This window comes from Raphanus sativus, chromosome 2, assembly GCF_000801105.2.
Source record: "Raphanus sativus cultivar WK10039 chromosome 2, ASM80110v3, whole genome shotgun sequence".
Classification (NCBI taxonomy): domain Eukaryota; kingdom Viridiplantae; phylum Streptophyta; class Magnoliopsida; order Brassicales; family Brassicaceae; genus Raphanus; species Raphanus sativus.
The window spans coordinates 29,994,027-30,013,738 of record NC_079512.1 but is presented as its reverse complement, the minus strand read 5'-3'; the positions used below and the strand labels follow the sequence as shown (position 1 = coordinate 30,013,738).

The window sequence follows — 19,712 nt, the reverse complement described above, 5'->3', positions numbered from 1 at the left end:
CTATGTTGTTTGTTAGCTCATGTTCTTCTAGTGAATCTTATCAAACGTCTTAAGAATGTTATCCCATAACCAATCTTCTATTTAGAAACACTAGTCCCGTAGACGCAATTGATAAGTATAGGCGCTTGTCTGAAACATGAGTGCTATAAGGAGTTTCATTCTCATGTCACACTCTTTAATAACTCGTAAGGCATGAATGGTTACTGCTAACATAGTGCAAGGTTATCACACTAACTCAAGTTCTGTTAGCATGATTTGATGAAAGGTTGGTTACTGCTAAAGTACAAGTTTATCACACATCTGCACCAGTTGAGCTGGAGTATGATAATGATACTGAATCTCATGCAATGCAACCAGTACTTGTACTTGACGAAAGGTCCCAAAGACTTGTACTTGACGAATTTCTATCTGTTTTGATGACAATGTGTGTAAGAGGAGGCTTATTTTTGCAGTTACAAGGACATGGGAAAAAAACAAAGATATGAAGGATATGGTGTACCTGGGAGGCAATGCAAAACAATGGAGATGGAGATGATCGACACTGTTAAAAGGCGGCTAGTGAAAACCAAATCTGTGAGCAAGTACAGATCATAACTCATAAGTTAGTTAGCACAAAGACTGAAAACATCAAGCCTCGTTTAAGACGATAGTAGAGGGTTTGATCCAAAATAATAATAATAATACAGAGAGAGCCTCACCTATGAATGGATTGAGGTGCGTCTTTCCGCAGCAGTTCTTGTCCCACACTTAGCATGTGACTCACTGCTCAAATCACACAGAGAAAAAAAACTTCCTTATCCTAATTTTTCACTAGATAAAACAGAATGATTGTGTCTAAGAGAATATATGTTTAGAGAAGAAACCCAAAGAGTAGTCTTCATCTCTTCTCTGGAGGTCTCTCACAGTTGGAATATGTTCTTTTGGAATAACCAAGTAGTGCCTGCAGCAGTGTTTTTGCCTTTTGGTTCTTAATAATAGTAAATATCAGCTAATTAAGCAAACGGGTTGCTAACAATGATTATATAGCTAATTCAAAAGAACCTAATAACCACCATTTCCAGTAACACGGATTCAAAATTCATATTTGTTTCGTTTTATCGCCATTTCCATAAACCAGATTACACAGGTTAATGGTGTTATTACTAGCTGTTATAATGAACATCCATTGAAATTCCAGATTATATGCTACAAAATAATTTATACGAATCAACACTTTATACAAGATAAAATATATTAGCTGTATTTGGAAATCGAAAAACGAGAACTAGAAGAAGGCACCAATGAAGCAAAGGCATACCTGAGTGTGTTGAGACTTGAGAGTGACGTTATTGCAGATTTGTAGTTTTCTGCTCCCAAAAGAAAAATCAATAAACTTTGGTCGTCACTTCGAGAAGAAAAGATTCATTGATGTCTTCTTCGCAAAAGCTGTTCTCCTCACAAGTCACAAGAGCCAGCTCTAGCTTTTTAGCTTTCTTGTGTCACCACAAAAAAAAAGTTATTAGACAATTGATGTAACTAAAAAGCTAGTCCATGCATGAGATTACCACTTACTTCCATAAACTATATACATTTCATGAGGTTTGTCAGAGGATATGATCCAATAAACTACTTAGACATGTAATATATCATAAGGTGACACAGCGAGACATGGAAAATAATAATTCACCAAACTCTTCATCTATAATCATTGAGAAACCTAAGAACTCACCAAACTCTTCAACTATAATCATTGCCAATCAACACAACAAATCGATATTTTATTGTAAAAGTTATATGCTTTAGAAGAACACGATCACCTACTACTTTGTTCAAAATGCATTACAAATAGAAAACAAAATAGCATATAAGGACAGGACCAACCCATTTAAGAATAAGAAACTTGATTAATGTGTATGTCCGTATGCAGAACTTATTAACTAAAAAACAGAGCAACAAGTCCAAACAAAGAGTTGGTATTTTGGCAAGAGTGGTTGAGGATTACCAGTAAATCCATCCAAAAGAACTTGTAGTTTGTGGCCCTCTATCCTTGAAGACAATGGAAAATCAAGAGTTTCAATTATTGAAGACACAACACCATTAAGAAGCTTTGTTGTTTGTTAGCTCATATTCTCGAGTTCTTCTAGTGACTCCTATCAAACGTCACCAGAATGCTATCCCATAACCAATGACATTAGTCCCCTAGATGCAATATCAACCAAAGAAACGTAAGGCACTGCAACTGCGAGCTGTACTTCTACCAAGTTGAACAAGTTGCACGTGAGCAGAGAATATTTGGTTATCAGTGGTTCTTAAGAAAAGCACATATTTTTTAGTTTTGATAACATCAAAATATAATCGGCGCTATTGATAAGTATAGGCGCTTGTCTGAAACTTGAGTGCTACAAGGATTTCATTGTCGTGTCACACTATTTAATAACTCGTAATGCATGATGAAAGGTTACTGCTAAAGTACAAGTTTATCACATTGTTTAACAACTCGTAAGTTTTGTTAGCATGAAAGGTTATTGCTAATGTACAAGTATATCCCACTGTTTAAGTATATCCCACTGTTTAACAACTCATAATTTTTGCTAGCATGGAAGGTTTATTGCTAATTTACAAGTTTATTCAAGCGTTATTACCTGGTCTGCGGAGATAACTATGATGTTGCAAGAACACATCTGTGCCAGTTAAGCTGGAGTATGATAATGGTACTGAATCTCATGCAATGCAACCAGTACCTCCCCCTACACTTGTAGTTAGAGATGTCTGAGCAACAAAACAACAGCAGAAAGCCTACAAACAAATTATATCAGAGATCCTATACGAAATCTCTGGTTAATTCTACTTCTTTTATCAGCCACTACAGAGATTTATATTAGAAATCATTAATGTGTATATCTGACACCCATCAAGTATGACAAAAAAGAGAAAATGGCGTCACTGCCTACAACTGTTGGCAAGCGACATAAATTACACGACATGTCCTTACATACAAAACCAACAATGATATGGGACATTTTATAAACATGCCAGCAACAAAGAATAATAAAAGAGATATAGCACCAGTTTTAGCACCGGAATGAAGTTAGATAACTCGGGTTTCAGTTACACTTTTGAAGGAAGAGGCCTTATCTTCTCCAGAAGTGTCTCTGCTTCAATAAAACCACCAAAAGGTCCCAAAGACTTGTACTTGACGAATTTCCATCTGTTGTGATGACAATGTGTTGAGAAGAGAAGGCTTATTTGTTGCAGTTTCAAGGCATGAGAAAGTAAGATATGAAGGATATGTGTACCTGGGCATAAAAGGCAATGCAAAACAATGGAGATGGAGATGATCGACACTGTTAAAAGGCGGCTGGTGAAAACCAAATCTGTGAGCAAGTACAGATTAGGTCAATGCTCTACATAAGTTAGTTACCACAAAGACAAGGAAATCATCAATGAATGGTTTGAGGAACATCTTTCTGTAGCAGTTCTTAATTATAAGAGAATATAAGAGGAAATATGTTTTATTTTCGGGGGACAAACCCAAAGAGCAGTCTTCATCTCTTCTCTGGAGGTCTCTCGCAGTTGGAATGTGCTCTTTTGGAATGACCAAGTAGTGCCTGGATGAGTGTTTTTGATTCTTAATAATAATAAATATTGCAAAAAGTTGAAATAGTGATTACCAAAGTTCTAAAAACCTGTCTAGACCGGTGACCCTGCCTAAGCCCCGAATATTCTGTCTGATTACTAGGCCTATACAGATTTACAATGAATAACAAACAAATTTTACTGATTCTATCACAGAAACGAATTATATGAATCAATCGTTGAAGTTTGAACATTTTGTTTTTTTTTCTTCAAACAGAACCTAAAGAAATCGGTAAGAACCAAAGCGAGTGAAGAGAGCAAACCTCCGGGCGGCAGGCTTGATGTCTTGAAACTCGACGAACTTCTCATCCTGAGAAAGACAAAAATCAAAGTTCTCCAATTAGCCTCTCATCCTGAGAAATTGAGGGACGATGTCTACGGAGGGAAGAAGAAGAAGAACGAACGGTGTGAAGGAGACGAGTAGTGGAGCTGGGATCGTGCACGATCTGACGGTATATACACGTCTGATTCTCTCCCGCCATTTCTTCTCCCGATCAAATTCGACATAACTGGATTTCGACATAAGTACAGTCCGTACATTTGTTAAGTACCCACAAGTATTTTGAAATATCTGAGTTAACCCCCTCATTCCTCTAAATTACAATTTGGGTATATACTAATTTTTAGTGCCAAATTTGAAAAACATACGCATTTTGATTTACTACCACCATCATGTAACATTTACAACATACACATTACTACTAGTCTACTAACTGTCGACATCTTTATTTCTGTTAAATGTTGATTTGGTGGTAAAAGTCTATTTTCAAAATCTCTGGAGTTCATTTGCAATATAAATTGAATATCACGAGGGCCTAAATGAATGAAACAAAAAAATCTATACTAATAAAGTAGGTTTTTTTATCTCCTTGGGGGGGGAAAAATGAATGCCATGTGGCATTTTTTTTTTAATAATTAAAATATTTTCTCAACTTAAATTTAATGAATTTTGGTATTAGTTGTGAAATAAATGGAGTGAGGGGAGGTTAAATTTTTCTTTTTAATAATTAAAATATTTTCTCAACTTAAATTTAATGAATTTTGGTATTAATTGTGAAATAAATGGAGTGATGGGAGGTTAAACTTTTCTTGATACATGTCCAAGCGTTTATAAGAGTGTTTTGAATCTGACTCAGATCCGTAATTGAACTGATAAATCTGTGACCCAATAGAAATCGAGTTTGGGTTTTATTGCGGCACTGGTTGAACCAATGGATAATTTTTATTTTTACTAATTTTAGTAAATAAAGTAGGCTTTTTATCTCCTTGGGGGGGAAAATGCCATGTGACATTTTCTTTTTAATAATTAAAATATTTTTTCAATTTAAATTTAATGAATTTTGGTATTAATTGTGAAATAAATGGGGGGAGGGGAGGTTAAACTTTTCTTTTTAATAATTAAAATATTTTCTCAACTTAAATTTAATGAATTTTAGTATTAATTGTGAAATAAATAAAGGGAGGGGAGGTTAAACTTTTCTTGATACAAGTCCAAGCGTTTATAAGAGTGTTTTGAATCTGACCCAGATCCGTAAATGAACTGATAAATCTGTGACCCAATAGAAATCGAGTTTGAATTTTATTGTTGCACTGGTTGAACCAATAGATAATTTTTAGTTGATGTGATCTGGTGTTAGTTTATTTTTGTTATTAACCATTTATTACAAAATGTTTTAATTCTGTTTATTTTGGATTGGAAAATGTCTTGATTTTTGTAGATGTCATAATTCTTATGTTACAACTTTTTTAAATAGTCTAAACTATTTCTTAATATTTTGTATGTACATTTAAAATTTTTAACTTTAGTTTTTATATATATTTGTTTTCATAGCTAATATATTATTATATAATAAAACTAATTTATTTATTAACCCGCAATTCATCTGCGGTTAATCCAATGATCCAGTGATTAGGTAAATCATTTGATTCAGTGTCCGGGTCGGGTTTCAAAACATTGGTTTATAAGATTTTTTTGTATTTGATGTTGACGATGGAGAATATAGCCTCTGCAATTCTCCTTCTTTAATGCAATCGACGTAATCATTATTTCAGTTTACCAGTTAATGATTGATTACTTTTAAAGTAGCAGTTTTCTTATACATCATTTCCTTTCTCAGTGGTCCTTCTACATGCGTTAATCAATTTTCTCAGGTTTAACATTTTTAAACATTTCTTGAAAGAAAGCTCAGTCTATGACACGAGTATTTAAGATTCTAACTAAAAAAACTTTTTTACGACTATTAATTTTTATTTTATTTTTATTAAATCGATTATTAACAACTACTTATACTATTTTACTTTGAACTAAATAACTTCAAAAAAATAATATATTACGGTCGCTAATCATTATAAAAAAAAATCAGAAAATATATTTTCTTTACTAAAATCATATAATAAATTATAAATTTAAGTAAAAAAAAAACATACTACGCGCCGGAATATCACTGGTAAAACATAAAATAGGGTGCAGAATATCCACTGACGAGTCACGGACTCACTCACGGCGGCTTAAACACTTTTAAGGCTCGCTCCGTCTATGTCTCCGCCACTGTCTCTTCTTCTTCGTCTTCTTCCCAAAACCGTCATTCCCTTTCTCCCCTTCCGTTCTCCCCCACTCACTCGCCGCCTAAGGTCCTTCGTCCCAGCTCGGACCATGAGCTCTCAATCAAATAATCAACGCGTCTTCCAGCTCAGACAAGACCCTCTCACCGGCACTTCGGAGTGGATCGTCATCGACGAGAACGACCAAGCCGGAGCTCCAGTGACTTCAACCGACGGCCTCCTCGCCACGACGTCGTATCTGGACATGCTCAACGACACTCGCCGCAACCGAGCTTACCGTCTAGCGATCGAGAAAACCATCACCGAGCCTTGCCACGTCCTCGACATCGGGTTTCTCCTCTCATTTACCGTATAACTCAATTTGAATTCCAGTTTTGGTACTAACGAGTATAACTGACACTGAGACAATGTGTGTGTGATAGTGCTGGAACGGGGTTGCTATCTATGATGGCTGCGAGAGCGATGGGAGATAAAGAAGAGTCTTGTGTGACGGCGTGTGAGTCGTACCTCCCTATGGTGAAGCTTATGAGGAAGGTTTTGCATAAGAACGGGATGACTAAGAACGTCAACCTCATTAACAAACGATCCGATGAATTGAAAGTTGGGTCAGACATTGCTTCACGTGCTGATGTTCTTGTGAGTAAAAAGATGCAAATGTATATACTTTGTAAGGAATTTGAGAGGAAATTTTAATTATATAAATGGCTAAATTCTTGATTAGGTAAGCGAGATATTGGACTCTGAGTTACTTGGTGAAGGTCTCATCCCAAGTTTACAACATGCTCATGACATGTTACTGGTTGATAATCCAAAAAGTGTGCCGTACCGAGCTACTACGTATTGTCAGGTTCGTTGCTTTTGGTTTGTCTTTATTGTTTATTATTTCAATGTTCAAGAAATAGCTAGGGAAAGGGCTCAAGACCTGGTCTGAATATGATATGAGGTATCTTTTATTTTGTCCGTTCAGGTGGGTGCTGCAGCTTGATAGTGAAGGAACAATCTTCTACTCTACTGCTCCCAGATATATAGAGTCAAATCCTGAGATAGGTGAGTCACACCTTATATGGGTTGTAGTGGAGTCCCTTTTCTCTGCTGGCTTGCATTACATTCAGCTCCGTTGGGATCTAAGATATATTTTCCTACTGATCTCATTTTTGACTAGTAGTTTTGGTGTCTTTTATTCCTAATACAGGTGATAGGGACTGGTGCGACCATTGGAAACAGTGTGTTTGGTTTACTCCAGGAGCAGGCGTCTCCATATCCAAAGGAGAAAAGGTTCATTTGCATGCTTCTCATACTTGCACTAACATCTTGTACAATCTGCAACTCACATTACCACCCGAAAGAAGTTGCCATATATGGTGACACTGACAGTGTATATAGGCTATCCATATTTGAGGCCACACGAAATACTGTATGTTCTAAACTTCTATATATGTCTTATGTTAATTATATAGTTATGCTACTTCTCTCGTACATTCTGATTCACACTTTGATGTTTCTTTAACCTATTTTCCAGTTACAGGGAAAATCTCATGCAAAATGTCTCGTCATTGATGATAGTCTTCTCTTACCTCTTATGGCTCTAAATATCTCCAACGGATCACGGGTAATATCTTTGTCACCGGGGCTGCAAGAGAATGTTGCCACATATTTGGAAGCCATTGCTGATTCAAATGACTTCAAAAGATCGTTTGGAATATTTCAGAGAAGGGAAATCATTTAGTTCACCTCAATTATCACGCACTTTTGTATTTATGTCTAAATCTCTATACAAGTGTTACTCACAGATTTGAGACCTAATTGTATGAGAATGAGAATATTGAACAAAAAAAGAAAGAGTGATTATATTCCTGTGCTCTTTGCCTCGTCAACGCTGCAATCTTCTGTGCTGTTACCTACCGGACCATAAACCAGTTAGCAATCAATAAAGAATAAAACCCCAAAGACATGTATTAAGTTGTGTTGCATGTAGCTTACTGTAAGTCAAATAGGCATAGTTGCTTACACAAAAGCCCTTCGAGGACGTCGTTCACCAAACTTATCCGCTACGGAATCCAAAGAGCCTCTAACATGCTCCTCGGTGGGAGAGTTATCAAACGAGACGTCAGGCGTGTTCCCAGCTGAAAAGCGGCTCAACAGTACTCCTTTGTCTTGGCTGATCCTTTCGTTGTAAACCACCTGCAAACAGATTACAGGAAGAGAACGAGTCAACTCTGGAGAAGATAACCAGTCTATGTTGACAGAGAACAACATCACTCATAAGTCACTTAGCGTATACCTTATCAAAGATTCCATCTTCAACAGCCTCACTGGGACTGAAATATTCAGGGTGTTTCAAGTCAGCTTCAATCTGCTCCGGTGATTTGCCAATATGCTTTGAAGGCAGCTTGACCTTGAGTATAACATTTCAAAGAACAGAAACACGTGTAAGAATATTAGTTAAGTTTGAAGGTTAAAGTGAAGAGTAAAGGCAAGATAACGCGGACATAATTTTAGTTTCGCTAGTAACTGCATAAGTCATTCCCCGCATGTTAAACATATCACGCACACAACTAGACCCTTTTGTACAATGAAGATTAAACAATGATATCTACGTATATCACAAGGGTCCGCAACTGATTTTCATCTATGTGAGTTCATAAAAAAAAAAAGTTGATCTTCTCACCATTTCTGTCCTTATGTGCCTGATTTCTTTCCTTGCAGTTTCAACATCAGTTGCTTGTCCTTGGAATCGAGCAATGGGCTACAAAGTCATCAAACAAAAGGGAATATATGGATGAGTAACAGACGCATATCAACCATTAAGCCTAACTTTCTTCCAATCAAGAAGCAACAGTCCCCAAGTTTGAATCTACAAGAAAAGATCAGGTCATTACAGGCGATGCAGAACGATTTCCTTTGGCACCAGCAGTCAGAAGCAAAGCAGCTTCACCCCAAGCCTTCACAGCATAACTCTGAAAACGAAGTGAGAATAGTTGGTCCAAGCACACAATTCAATTTCTGAAAATTCATTAGAACAGCAGCATAACTCTCAAATTCACAATACCTGCTCGATCAGATCAAGTGCGAGAGCACCAGAGACGGTCACTTGCTCTCCTTCTGTAACATAGGGATAAAGCTTCAAGTTTTATATTTCGTCCAAACTCAGCTCAACCAAATCTTGAAAATCGAACCTTGAGGATCGTCATTGTCGGAGGAATCTTCGGAGGACCCGTCTTCTTCGGACTCTTCTTCGGATGAATCGTCGCTCTCGGAATCATCTTCGGATGACTCGTCGCTCTCCGAATCACCATCTTCATCGGCTACCACCGCAGGACCGCCGTCGGGGGCACGGATCTGATAATGAACAAGGCAGAGTCGCTCGTCGTCGACGTGGTGGTGATTCCGCCGTCTGAAGGATCCATTCGGCACAGGCACCCGCGCTTCCGTGTAGTTTATCAGCTGGCCTTCTATTGTTGGACCGGATACACAGTTCCGACGGCGCGCGCCAGGCACCTGAGTCCATTGATACCGATCTGAGAATCTTGCCGAATCGTAAAAGTACAGTCCTTCTTGAATTGGCGGCGCCGGCCCAAACTTCCCATGACTCATCTCGAAGTGCTCGTGCTGCGCGTAAATCGCCAGCATCTCAGCTTGACTTAGCCAGTCAAACTGAGAATGGTGGAGAATCTGCGCCATTGCTTCGTCTACATCTACTTGGTCTTGAAGGTTAAAGGCGTTAACTGGCGCTGGAATATGAGCCATCTCTCTCTAATTATCTTTTCTTGAGAATTGAATTTTTTTCTTCGAGAAAGTGGTTTAGATCTATGACAGCTATGATATTATAATAAATCTTTTATTTATTTGGTTATCTCCATTGGGGGTTCTACCACGTGTACTCATTTATTTACTCCAGCCTGTATATGACGGCTAAGAAATTCATTGGAATTGGAGACGGACGACACGTGTCCCCTTCATCGAAATCATTAATTCCGTAGCTATATTTCAAAACTATTTAAACTAGTATATCATCCCGGACCAATTTTGCTTGCATTGAATTAGATTTTTTTTCGTAACCATTGAAATTTTTTAAACGAATTATCAAAACTGGAGTAATTATTATATTTATTACATGTCTTGGGAGTTGGATAACCAAGTTACAATTAGAAGCGTCGCATTGAAACAAAACATGTTAGAACGTTAATTGGATTATTATGATTTTTCAGAGATACATGTTTTTGCAAGCAATATTTATAGAAAAATGAGAAATAAATACCAACACATAGAAAATAGTTAAATATTATATATGATTCGTTTTGTTTTGTTTATAATTGTTTTATAAATAAGTCTTCTTTAAAATATAAAAGAAAACATTGAGATTTTTTAAACTTGCGTTTTGGTATTTTTCTCCATCCCCTTCACGTAATCAGTCACAATTAACCTGGAACTTCAAAGATACAAAATATGTACTAGTTAATTTGTATATAATAGACTCATACACAGATTATAAGTATATATTATGCTATAACACCATATTTGTAAACTTGTCAAACCATAACCAACATAAAAACTCAATTCATATATAGCAGAAACAGATATACTTACTCTTACCAAGTTGGAGACAAACCTCTTAACTTAAACAAAAAAAAAATCATTAGAAATATGTAACCATCTTCAAGTTCAATAATGCAAAGAGAACTGAGAAGAATTAGAGAGTATTAATTTGAGAAGGAAAGAAAATCAATCTGAATAAGGACCAAACATAAATTTGTATGGATTAAGTTTTTTGCTACATTTAAAACAAAGAAACGATGGAAGAAAAAAAGAGAAGGACAATGAATCCATAAATTGATTGCTTGGAAGTTATAGAACTCGTGACATGATGGAATTTATAGTTGATATGTTTTCTTTTTCAAATCTGAACGTGTTGTTAGTGGTATGAGAAATTTAGGGCTTTAAGTTTTTCCAGTTGCTAACCTGTAATCACGCGATGGAAGTTTTTTTAGTTGATATTTTTTTTTTTTGTTAAATAAATTCCATGTGTTAGAAATTTGTTGGTCATGTGACTTGCAATTTAGTACATAAAGGATGCATGATAGAAATTTTCAGTATATTACATACAGTTGTTCATAACATTTCTTAGTTACCAAAGCCTAGTCTTTGTTTTGCAAGTAGACATAGCCTCATGGTTTAAGGTGATAGTAGTATCAGTTTGTTCTTGTGTTGTATTAGTATGAACATGTTTGAAGATGGCTTCAGGTGATATTATCTCTTTGCTCTTGTCTTTACAGTTAATCTTTTAACACATTTCCATCAGACGTGCTATCGACTTCCTTGGTTACTGATATGAAGTGTAAGCTAATGCTAAAACATTCCAAAAATATTCTCTTTTATTAAGATCTTTAGTGAACACATGAAGTTTCCATATATTATTTGTTTCAAAAGAAAGTTATACTATCCAGTATCTTTGGTTTTCTTCTTTTCTTGTTTTGAAAATTTTAAAACCAAAGCTATTTTATTAACAGAAAAAATGATGCTTTCAATTTTTTCATCATGCAACAACAACTTGAGCAGCTGCTAACCTTGCAATGGGAACCCTGCAACAACCAACAACAACAACATTTACATCAAATCCAAATTGTCTTTATTTTTAAGAAAATTGGAAACTGATTGAGCAGTAACTAGAATATAAACCTGAAGGGAGAACAAGAAACATAATCAAGTCCTGCTTCAGCAAAGAATGCAACAGACGATGGCTCTCCTCCATGTTCCCCACACACTCCAACCTGTTCATTTTCACTCATACTTTCAATCTCAAATTCTCAACTCTATCCATGATTCGGTTTTCGATTCACAAACAAACTTACCTTGAGTTAGGCCTAGCCGCCCGGCCTCTTTCTGTCGCCATCTTAACCAACTGTCCTACACCCTTCTGATCAAGAACCTGATCCAAACCAAACCATAAACAACGGCCATCAAGTTTCCACCATTTGGAGAGTAAATGAAGTTTCTCTTATTCCACATCTATATACCTCAAAAGGCCAAAAGGGTCGTGCTGTAAGATTCCTTTGTCGTGGTACATCGGTAGAAACTTGGCAACATCGTCTCTACTGTAACCAAAAGTCATCTGCGTCAAGTCGTTTGTCCCGAACGAGAAAAACTCTGCATGTTCTGCAATCTGTCAAAGTCATCTTCTTACTTTAGCAACTTCATGTTTTAAGTGTATAGTATTAGCGTACATTACTGCATTTTACCTCATCTGCAATGAGCGCAGCTCGAGGGATCTCAATCATTGTCCCAACCTTGTAGGTCCACGGTATGACCCTTCTCAGCAAATACTTTCTTTGCAACTTTCCTTATTACCTCAACTTGGTGACCGGGTTCCTGAGGAGTTCCTACAAGTGGGACCATAATCTCAGGAAGAACAGTAACACCTTGGTCTTGCATTGACGCTGCTGCTTCAAATATGGCACGCGCTTGCATCTCCGTTAGCTCTGGATATAAATTTTCCAAGCATGTAATACAAAAAGTTAACCGGACTGTTCTTCTGTAATGAAGTCATGTCAAGGAGAGAAAGAGAACCTGCAACCGCGGAAACCAAGCATTGGGTTGACTTCAAAGAGTTTTTCAACTTGTGACAAGATGACATCTTCTTTCATCCCTGTTTCTTCAGCTAGCTCGTGTACTATGTTTTCCAAATCTCCTTCAGGGAGAAACTCGTGAAGCGAAGGATCTAACAAACGGATTCTTACTGGTAAACCATCCATTGCACGGAAGATGCCTTCAAAATCAAAACGTTGGTAAGGAAGCAAGACGTCTAGGGAAGCTTTCTTTTCCTCTGTTGTCACCGCCATTATCATCTTTCTCACTCCTTTAATCCTATCTGCCCCATAGAACTTAACAAACCAAAACCAAACAAAACATCAGGATTTGGACACAAACATTAAAAAAAACACGAGATCCAAGAACAGAGAAGAAGTTACGATATTCTCTGTTCTGCAAAGACCGATCCCTTCAGCACCGTTTTTCCTAGCTGCAGTAGCGTCTTCAGGTGTATCCGCGTTCGCCATAATCTTTATTGATCAACAAAGAACATTTGAGTTATAAAGAGATTGAAGAAATGTCAAACAAGTTTGGTTAAAGAAACTGATACACACCTTGAGACGTCTGACTGCATCAGCCCACGACATGAACGTCTCTAAATCAGCACTCAAAGCAGGAGGAGCTAATGCTTGTTTCCCTAATATAACTTCACCAGTTGTTCCGTTCATTGAGATCCATTATCCTTCCTTTATCGTCAAATATCCAATCAATAGAACCTGAAACGTTTCACCAAAAAACCCTAACTTAAGAGCCAAGCTTCCCTCAAATTTTCAAATGATGATATGTTTCGAATCTCCGAGCAACCGGCGATGCAGCATTTCCCCCACCCACGAGCAACAACAGCTGCGTGTGACGTCGTGCCTCCTCTCGCTGTTAATATACCTTCCGCTGCGTGAATACCTCCAACATCTTCAGGGCTTGTCTCTTTCGAACAAGGATCACGTTCTTTTGATAGCAATGAACTTCATCAAAGCTTTAAAAGTGAAAATAAAAACACAGATACTTTTTTGGGCAATTAATCATTGCCTCTTTTTGGCTTTTTCATTGACTTAAATAGAAGAAGGAACATGAAATAAAATGTGGGATCATGGATCCCTAGCAACAAGGAAGCACAAACAAACGTGAAAAGAACATGAGTTACTTTGTCCTACATTCTAGGAAACAAAGTTATCTCAGTTATTTGATGAATAAGAAAATACTAAACAAAGATCATCGTAGACTCATCATCTTTCCCTGAGCATGCCAAGCTTCGGCTTCCTCCGGCGTGAACACAACTCGCCCCACCGCCGTTCCTGGAGACGCCGGTAAGCCTTTCGCCACCACTTTCTCACGGTACCCCGACGGATCATGAAACTAAACCCATCAAGAGAAAAATACAAAACTTTCAATCATCTCTGTTTTGTTCTTTAAACCCTATTCGTTCGTTTTGACTCTAATTTATAGATACCTGTGGGTGAAGAAGTTGATCATGATGTTGAGGCTCCACCATTTTGATAGCAGTAGATTTATCTACAAGACCTTCACTCACCATATCCTGCCTAATTAATACATGCCGTTGTTTCATGTTATGTTACTTAGCAGTCTGCGGTTGCATATGTTTTGTTCTTGTTTATCTGAGAAAACGTGTTCCAGATGGAGTTTACAATCTATTGTTCTTGTGTATATGTGCAGGGTCTGCAACTTCATTTGAATTCATTTCATGAAATACTTGAATATGAGTTCGTGGTAAGTGGTTCAATGGAATTCTCTTGTTTTACTTGAATTTGTTGAGTTCATGGTATATATGAAATTATAGTTAAAGTCTTTCCCATTGTAGACTTCGCAAGAAATCCAGACAGTTAATGTCTCTGTAAGACTTGATGCTTTCGAAACCAAGGTCATTTTCTATAAACTTGCCAACTTGGGAAAACCCTACAACTGCTGAAAATATTTGTTGATAATCCATCTGTTCTTACACCAGGACCAAGAAAATAATCGACAAAAAATTGGGCATTTCTCCTTTTGGTATCTTTCCGAAGCTCTTAATTAAACTCCTTCCTTTAATACTGTCAGTACATCTTTATAAACCCAACCATAATGTTTTGCAGCTCAAATCGTTTCAAGCATAGACAAATAGGTGGTAGAAAACTCCCCAAGCGGCTTAATGTAACCATTTTACCAATGGATCATCCCTTTTTAGCCGATGTCAATGGAACCTCCCAGCTGAACAATGGTAATATCTATTCTTGTCCTGGTGGTATTCCTTTTTGGCTTTTCGCTTGATACAGTGTCATGACTTCTCAGCCCATAACTGGTGTACAAATGTGTAGGAAATCCCGTGGCAATGATGAATGTACCAGACATAGGTCAATCTTCTGGCTCTGGTGCTAGCGAATCTGAGGGCCCTGCTGCTAAGACAAGAAAGTTATCTGATGGGACATCAGAGGCTAGAAGGTTTGTTTAGCATTCCATGCTGTTCCAATTTGTTCTTGTTATTATGTGAATAAGTGTTTATTGTACTGCCGTATTGACTGAGAAATTTTCTTCCAGCATCTCACTTCTCCAGACACGCCAGTTGTTGTATCATTCTCGCACACTTCAGGTGAATCAGTCAGTTCCATCACCGACTTAATTTGCATTGCACGTTATGATATCTTATCAAAGTATAGTTGGTCCCAGTTCACGATACTCTTGTTGATTGTTCTTGTTCAATTTTTTTTATATATACTGCTGTTTGTATCCCCATGTGGTCTATGTTCTATTGTTTACTAGCCAAAAACTGCATGTTCTGTGACAAAGGCGCCTATGACGACTCTTGAGGAAGTAATGTCTGATCGAGACAGCGAAGACGAAGTCGATGAAGATGAAGCCGACTCCAGCGATCGTCATGTGTTCCATGATTTCTTTCCGCACTCATTAAATAAAAAACGAAAAAGATTATGGCATGCGATGTAACGGGCTAATGGCTTTTCAAAACTTTAAAAATGCTGCAGATGATTGATGATTGTGAGGATTTGAGCCCGACTACAAAAGAATTTATTCATCTTTGGCACTCATTTGTAAGAAAGCAAAGGTAATATACTTTTCTTACACTTGAATGCACGCACACACACAATCATATATAGGCGCATGTTTAATGTGATATTCATGCTATCTAAAGAACAACTGATTAATATTATCCACATAATTTGAACAGATTAGTCCACCAAAATATGTGTCCTAGATTCCATACACGTCTCTTAATGATTTTGGTTTCAGGGTTACCAAGGATGGTCATGTTCCCTGGGGATGTGAAGCGTTTTCAAAGTTTCACAAGAAAGAGTTTTTCGAATCTAAACCACTCCACTCGTAGTTTCCGCTCGTATATATATAGAGACGTTCAGATTAAAAATTAAAGGCAAAACAACGTTTGTGTTTCAAAAAAAAACATTCAGATGCTGGAGAATGTTTATGATCGAAGTGTTGGAAGATGACCTTCTCGACGCTGTCACCGTCAACAAGTGCAATCTCATAATCAAGGATAGCGAAGATGACCACTCAGACAACACCAACAACAGTAACAGTGTAGATTATGATGTTGACAATAACGGAGTGGATCTTAGCATTGACCTAGAGAGGAACAGTGCGATGGATGTTAACAATAACAGTGTGGATCGTGGCATTGACCTAAACAGGAACGTTACGATGAATGTTAACACTGGCAGTGTGGATCGTCGCATTGACCTAAACAGGAACGATGTAATGGATGTCAATGACAGCTAAGACAAGTAATAGGAAGAAACTAAAGAACCCTTTTGATCGGGCAAACTCTCTCAATTTCTTTTAGGACAATTAAGACTTTTTAATCTACAAACTGATGCAGACATTAAACTAAGTTTGTTTCATAGAGCAGAGAAATTTAGTTTTCCCACAAAAACTAACTTTGTTGATAACTAATCAATTATGTGATAAGAAAGATATATATGCTATACCATTATAAATGGAAAATATTTTAGGAATATAAATATTTTTTATCCCATTTTGTTCAGCTCTGAGGGAAAATAAATGTTATAAATGTTACAAATTATTATTGAAATATTACAGACGATCCCTATGAAAATTAAGTTAATTTGACAATACTTTTTGCTCCATAATTAAGATATCTTGTAAGATTTTTTGTACTAATTGCATATTTCGTCTTTTCTGGAATTCGCAATCTAAACATTTTGATGTGAAAACTTGAATGAATCTTTAGTCAAACTACTAAACTAAAAGAACTTTTAATAAAAAATATATCTCTATAATATTATTTGAGAAGTCAGTTTCTTATGTGTCGCACTCACGTTAACTCTCACGGTGGTTGATTACATTGATACCCTTAATGAATCAAAAATATAATATTAAATACTATAATTGATTTTTATTCAAATTTATTTTGTAAAATTTCCAAATAACATATATAATAAAAAAGGAAATATTTATAAAGGCTATAAAGTGAATTTAAAAACGAAAATATATGTATAAATAATATGATTTCATTAAAAAGGAAAGTTCACAAATAGTAATATTGCATTAAAAATATTTTTAAAATAATATAAAATATACTAATAAAATAATTTCTTTATATTTTTCAAAGTAACAGAAATAATTTTTATATATCTATCTATTTTTTAGATGATTACATAAAATAATTAAGTAACATAAACTGATATATTGACTAAATCATTTATAATTAGTATTATTGAAATGCTATTTGTATTTCCTATATTTTGGTTACTATAATATCTTTCAATTACAACAAAAATATCTATAAATTATATTTTACTTATATAATATGATTTCTCAGATGCAATCACAATTTTTTCTGCTTATTTTTAAAAGATATAACGAGAAATAAAAGTTAACAATAAACATCTTTTGATCGAATATTTATAAAATATTTTAAAATCACACTATATACTTTAACGAGGTAAATATATTATATTTTATCATTATTAAAATTGTATGTTTATTTAATATTAAATTTGCTTTTAAATTCAATGTTTTTATGTTTGTGTAACTTTTTAATATAGCCATAATTAGAAGACATGAAATTAGTTAGAATTTATAAAAATATTCTTGTTATTATAAATATTGATATGAGTTCATGAGCTTCCAAAAAGGTATGAGAAGTAACTTTCTATATATTATTTTTCTAATATATTTTTAAAAATCAGTATTTAATTTGATATATTTTATGAAAATACATTCACATTTAAACGATAAATAAATTAATTTGACTTGACTTAATTATAATAAAAAAATCATACTTCAGCTTGAATTTGAAAGAATATATGTAAGTTAATACAACATGAGTTACTCGACTAATCCAACTAATTATATCTAAAATCATAGATTAAACTATAATAAGAAAATATAATTTTATACTAATAATAATTTATTTTATAAATATATATTATAGGATACTCAAAACACATTAACAAATGAAAATAAAATATTAACCAACTGTAACAATTTCGTTTTTTGTAAAATTTATATATATTCATGCGACTTCAGAATATTATCTTTATATTTATTTACATAATTTTGATTCAAACGCTTTAGTTTATTTTTTATTTCATTCTAAGCACAATATATCTTAAGTTATACATAATCTTCCTAAAATATAATTACATATTTAAGACAACAACCAACCTAAATGTTAATAAGAAAATTAATCAAAATTTTAATATATTTAGAATAAAAGATATTATAGTTGAATTCATAGAAATAGATGCAATCCAATATACCCAAATCATAACTAAATTGACTGTAAAAACAACAAAACCGACTAGATATAATATATCTAAAATCATATGTCTGATTAAAATAATACAATATTATTAATATAAGTTAATTTAAAATTAGAAGTAAATAGCAATCAATTATTATATTATATTTATTTTATAAATATTTATACCCGTGCATGAGCACGGAAAAATCACCTAGTTATTAGAGATAATTTCAATGTAAGGTAGCTTACAATAACACAAGATGTATATAAAAGTATTGTGCGTCTTAAAACTCTGTCACTTATGTACTCGCATGCTTGGTCTAGTAAATGTGAGTAAGCATAATAGTGTGGCTCATATAGACCGTTTAGGTATCTCTACCTCGATCGGTAATTATTGGCAGGTAATTCAAGTTCTAGTGGATCTTTAAGATGCAAAAATTATTGAAAGTATCCTGTACAGTAGGACTAGGATGTTAGTTGGGATGGATGACACTTCACCAATAATAAAAAAATACACAGTTAAGTCTGGATATCAGATGAAAAGGGTTTATCCGGATAAGTGTGAACCCCGAGTCGTTTATGGTCCTACAGTAGATTTATCAAAGGCGTTTTGCTGGATAGTAAAGTGTCCACCGAAAATAAAACACTTTTTATAGCAAATTGTATCAGGGTACATAGCGGTTATGACAAATATCCAAATTAAGGAAATTCAAGGGATATATATTGCACCAGATGAGGAGCCGCAGAGAAAACGATAATCATATACTTTTTGAATGTCCCCCAGCAATTCAGGTTTGGACATTATCAAAGATATCAACCAATCCAACTATTTTCCCGGCAAATTCCTTATTCACAAATAGGGATTATCTTTTTTTGGAGAGTTCTACCGAAAATGGATTATGGTATATATAGAAAGCTCTGAATAATAAAGTCTTCAGTGAATTGGATATATATATCCAAAGGAATCGCTAAGATTGGCGGAATCAGAATCAATATAATAGGCTGAAGTTCAGGTAATGAACTTACAGAGGATAACACAACAAAGAGAAGATACAACTTTACCTGTAATTCCAGGACGATAGTTCTTGGAAAGAGGCCGAATTTTTTTTTGGATCAGGAATGGTATAGTACCTTGAAAGATTTTGATGGGTTAATGGGAGCAAGGAATGTTAGAGCTAGTCTCTCTCCCCTCATGCGGAGATAGAGACACTACTTTGGG

At 35.3% G+C, this 19,712-nt stretch overlaps 4 protein-coding genes and 2 pseudogenes across 8 annotated transcripts; 2 read left to right on the top strand and 4 right to left on the bottom strand.

Annotated features, from left to right (window-relative positions):
- Positions 1–127: 127 nt before the first annotated feature.
- Positions 128–1,395, bottom strand: LOC108831001 (bifunctional adenosine 5'-phosphosulfate phosphorylase/adenylylsulfatase HINT4-like; annotated as a pseudogene).
- Positions 1,396–2,646: 1,251 nt separating this feature from the next.
- On the bottom strand, positions 2,647–4,120 carry LOC130500387 (bifunctional adenosine 5'-phosphosulfate phosphorylase/adenylylsulfatase HINT4-like). 2 transcript variants are annotated; one of them, XM_056995389.1, is made up of 5 exons: positions 4,020–4,120; positions 3,879–3,925; positions 3,511–3,587; positions 3,276–3,353; positions 2,649–3,187 (listed from the first exon to the last, which is right to left on the bottom strand). In XM_056995389.1, exons 1-5 carry the CDS (start codon positions 4,095–4,097, stop codon positions 3,111–3,113), a joined length of 357 nt encoding a protein of 118 aa, XP_056851369.1. In that variant the 5' UTR covers positions 4,098–4,120; the 3' UTR covers positions 2,649–3,110. The 2 variants fall into 2 exon arrangements, with proteins under 2 accessions (XP_056851372.1, XP_056851369.1); XM_056995392.1 differs by lacking the exon at positions 3,511–3,587 and having other exon boundaries at positions 2,647–3,187.
- Positions 4,121–6,085: 1,965 nt separating this feature from the next.
- LOC108830994 (protein arginine N-methyltransferase 1.6-like) lies at positions 6,086–8,075 on the top strand. Its single transcript, XM_018604554.2, has 6 exons — positions 6,086–6,507; positions 6,600–6,813; positions 6,899–7,024; positions 7,145–7,224; positions 7,370–7,591; positions 7,697–8,075. The coding sequence occupies exons 1-4, from the start codon at positions 6,152–6,154 to the stop codon at positions 7,160–7,162; spliced, it is 714 nt and encodes a 237-aa protein (XP_018460056.1). The 5' UTR covers positions 6,086–6,151; the 3' UTR covers positions 7,163–7,224; positions 7,370–7,591; positions 7,697–8,075.
- Positions 7,886–9,985, bottom strand: LOC108830993 (uncharacterized). 2 transcript variants are annotated; one of them, XM_018604553.2, is made up of 7 exons: positions 9,354–9,985; positions 9,227–9,279; positions 9,057–9,134; positions 8,846–8,923; positions 8,459–8,572; positions 8,186–8,358; positions 7,886–8,075 (listed from the first exon to the last, which is right to left on the bottom strand). In XM_018604553.2, exons 1-7 carry the CDS (start codon positions 9,922–9,924, stop codon positions 8,072–8,074), a joined length of 1,071 nt encoding a protein of 356 aa, XP_018460055.1. In that variant the 5' UTR covers positions 9,925–9,985; the 3' UTR covers positions 7,886–8,071. The 2 variants fall into 2 exon arrangements, with proteins under 2 accessions (XP_018460055.1, XP_018460054.1); XM_018604552.2 differs by having other exon boundaries at positions 8,158–8,358; positions 9,354–9,984.
- Positions 9,986–11,710: 1,725 nt separating this feature from the next.
- On the bottom strand, positions 11,711–14,326 carry LOC108831002 (pyruvate, phosphate dikinase 1, chloroplastic-like; annotated as a pseudogene).
- A 471-nt stretch (positions 14,327–14,797) lies between these two features.
- Positions 14,798–16,647, top strand: LOC108830997 (polycomb group protein VERNALIZATION 2-like). Of its 3 annotated transcripts, none has more exons than XM_056991961.1 (7): positions 14,798–14,974; positions 15,072–15,195; positions 15,292–15,343; positions 15,541–15,630; positions 15,735–15,814; positions 16,000–16,089; positions 16,176–16,647. In XM_056991961.1, exons 1-7 carry the CDS (start codon positions 14,839–14,841, stop codon positions 16,501–16,503), a joined length of 900 nt encoding a protein of 299 aa, XP_056847941.1. In that variant the 5' UTR covers positions 14,798–14,838; the 3' UTR covers positions 16,504–16,647. The 3 variants fall into 3 exon arrangements, with proteins under 3 accessions (XP_056847941.1, XP_056847938.1, XP_018460059.2); XM_056991958.1 differs by having other exon boundaries at positions 15,514–15,630; XM_018604557.2 differs by lacking the exon at positions 15,541–15,630.
- Positions 16,648–19,712: the final 3,065 nt, after the last annotated feature.

Bases quoted from the DNA above. Each gene is read 5' to 3' on its own strand.
- LOC130500387 (XM_056995389.1), bottom strand. From the start codon at position 4,097: ATGGCGGGAGAGAATCAGACGTGTATATACCGTCAGATCGTGCACGAT. The intron at 3,588-3,878 runs GTTTGCTCTCTT...ACACTCATCCAG, and splicing joins ATCAAGCCTGCCGCCCGGAG to GCACTACTTGGTCATTCCAA. The intron at 3,188-3,275 runs GTACACATATCC...TCATCACAACAG, and splicing joins GCATTGCCTTTTATGCCCAG to ATGGAAATTCGTCAAGTACA.
- LOC108830994 (XM_018604554.2), top strand. From the start codon at position 6,152: ATGTCTCCGCCACTGTCTCTTCTTCTTCGTCTTCTTCCCAAAACCGTC. The intron at 6,508-6,599 runs GTTTCTCCTCTC...TGTGTGTGATAG, and splicing joins TGCCACGTCCTCGACATCGG to TGCTGGAACGGGGTTGCTAT. The intron at 6,814-6,898 runs GTGAGTAAAAAG...ATTCTTGATTAG, and splicing joins CTTCACGTGCTGATGTTCTT to GTAAGCGAGATATTGGACTC.
- LOC108830993 (XM_018604553.2), bottom strand. From the start codon at position 9,924: ATGGCTCATATTCCAGCGCCAGTTAACGCCTTTAACCTTCAAGACCAA. The intron at 9,280-9,353 runs GTTCGATTTTCA...CCTATGTTACAG, and splicing joins CGACAATGACGATCCTCAAG to AAGGAGAGCAAGTGACCGTC. The intron at 9,135-9,226 runs GTATTGTGAATT...CTTCGTTTTCAG, and splicing joins CACTTGATCTGATCGAGCAG to AGTTATGCTGTGAAGGCTTG.
- LOC108830997 (XM_056991958.1), top strand. From the start codon at position 14,839: ATGTTTTGCAGCTCAAATCGTTTCAAGCATAGACAAATAGGTGGTAGA. The intron at 14,975-15,071 runs GTAATATCTATT...ACAAATGTGTAG, and splicing joins AACCTCCCAGCTGAACAATG to GAAATCCCGTGGCAATGATG. The intron at 15,815-15,999 runs GTAATATACTTT...TTTTGGTTTCAG, and splicing joins TCATTTGTAAGAAAGCAAAG to GGTTACCAAGGATGGTCATG.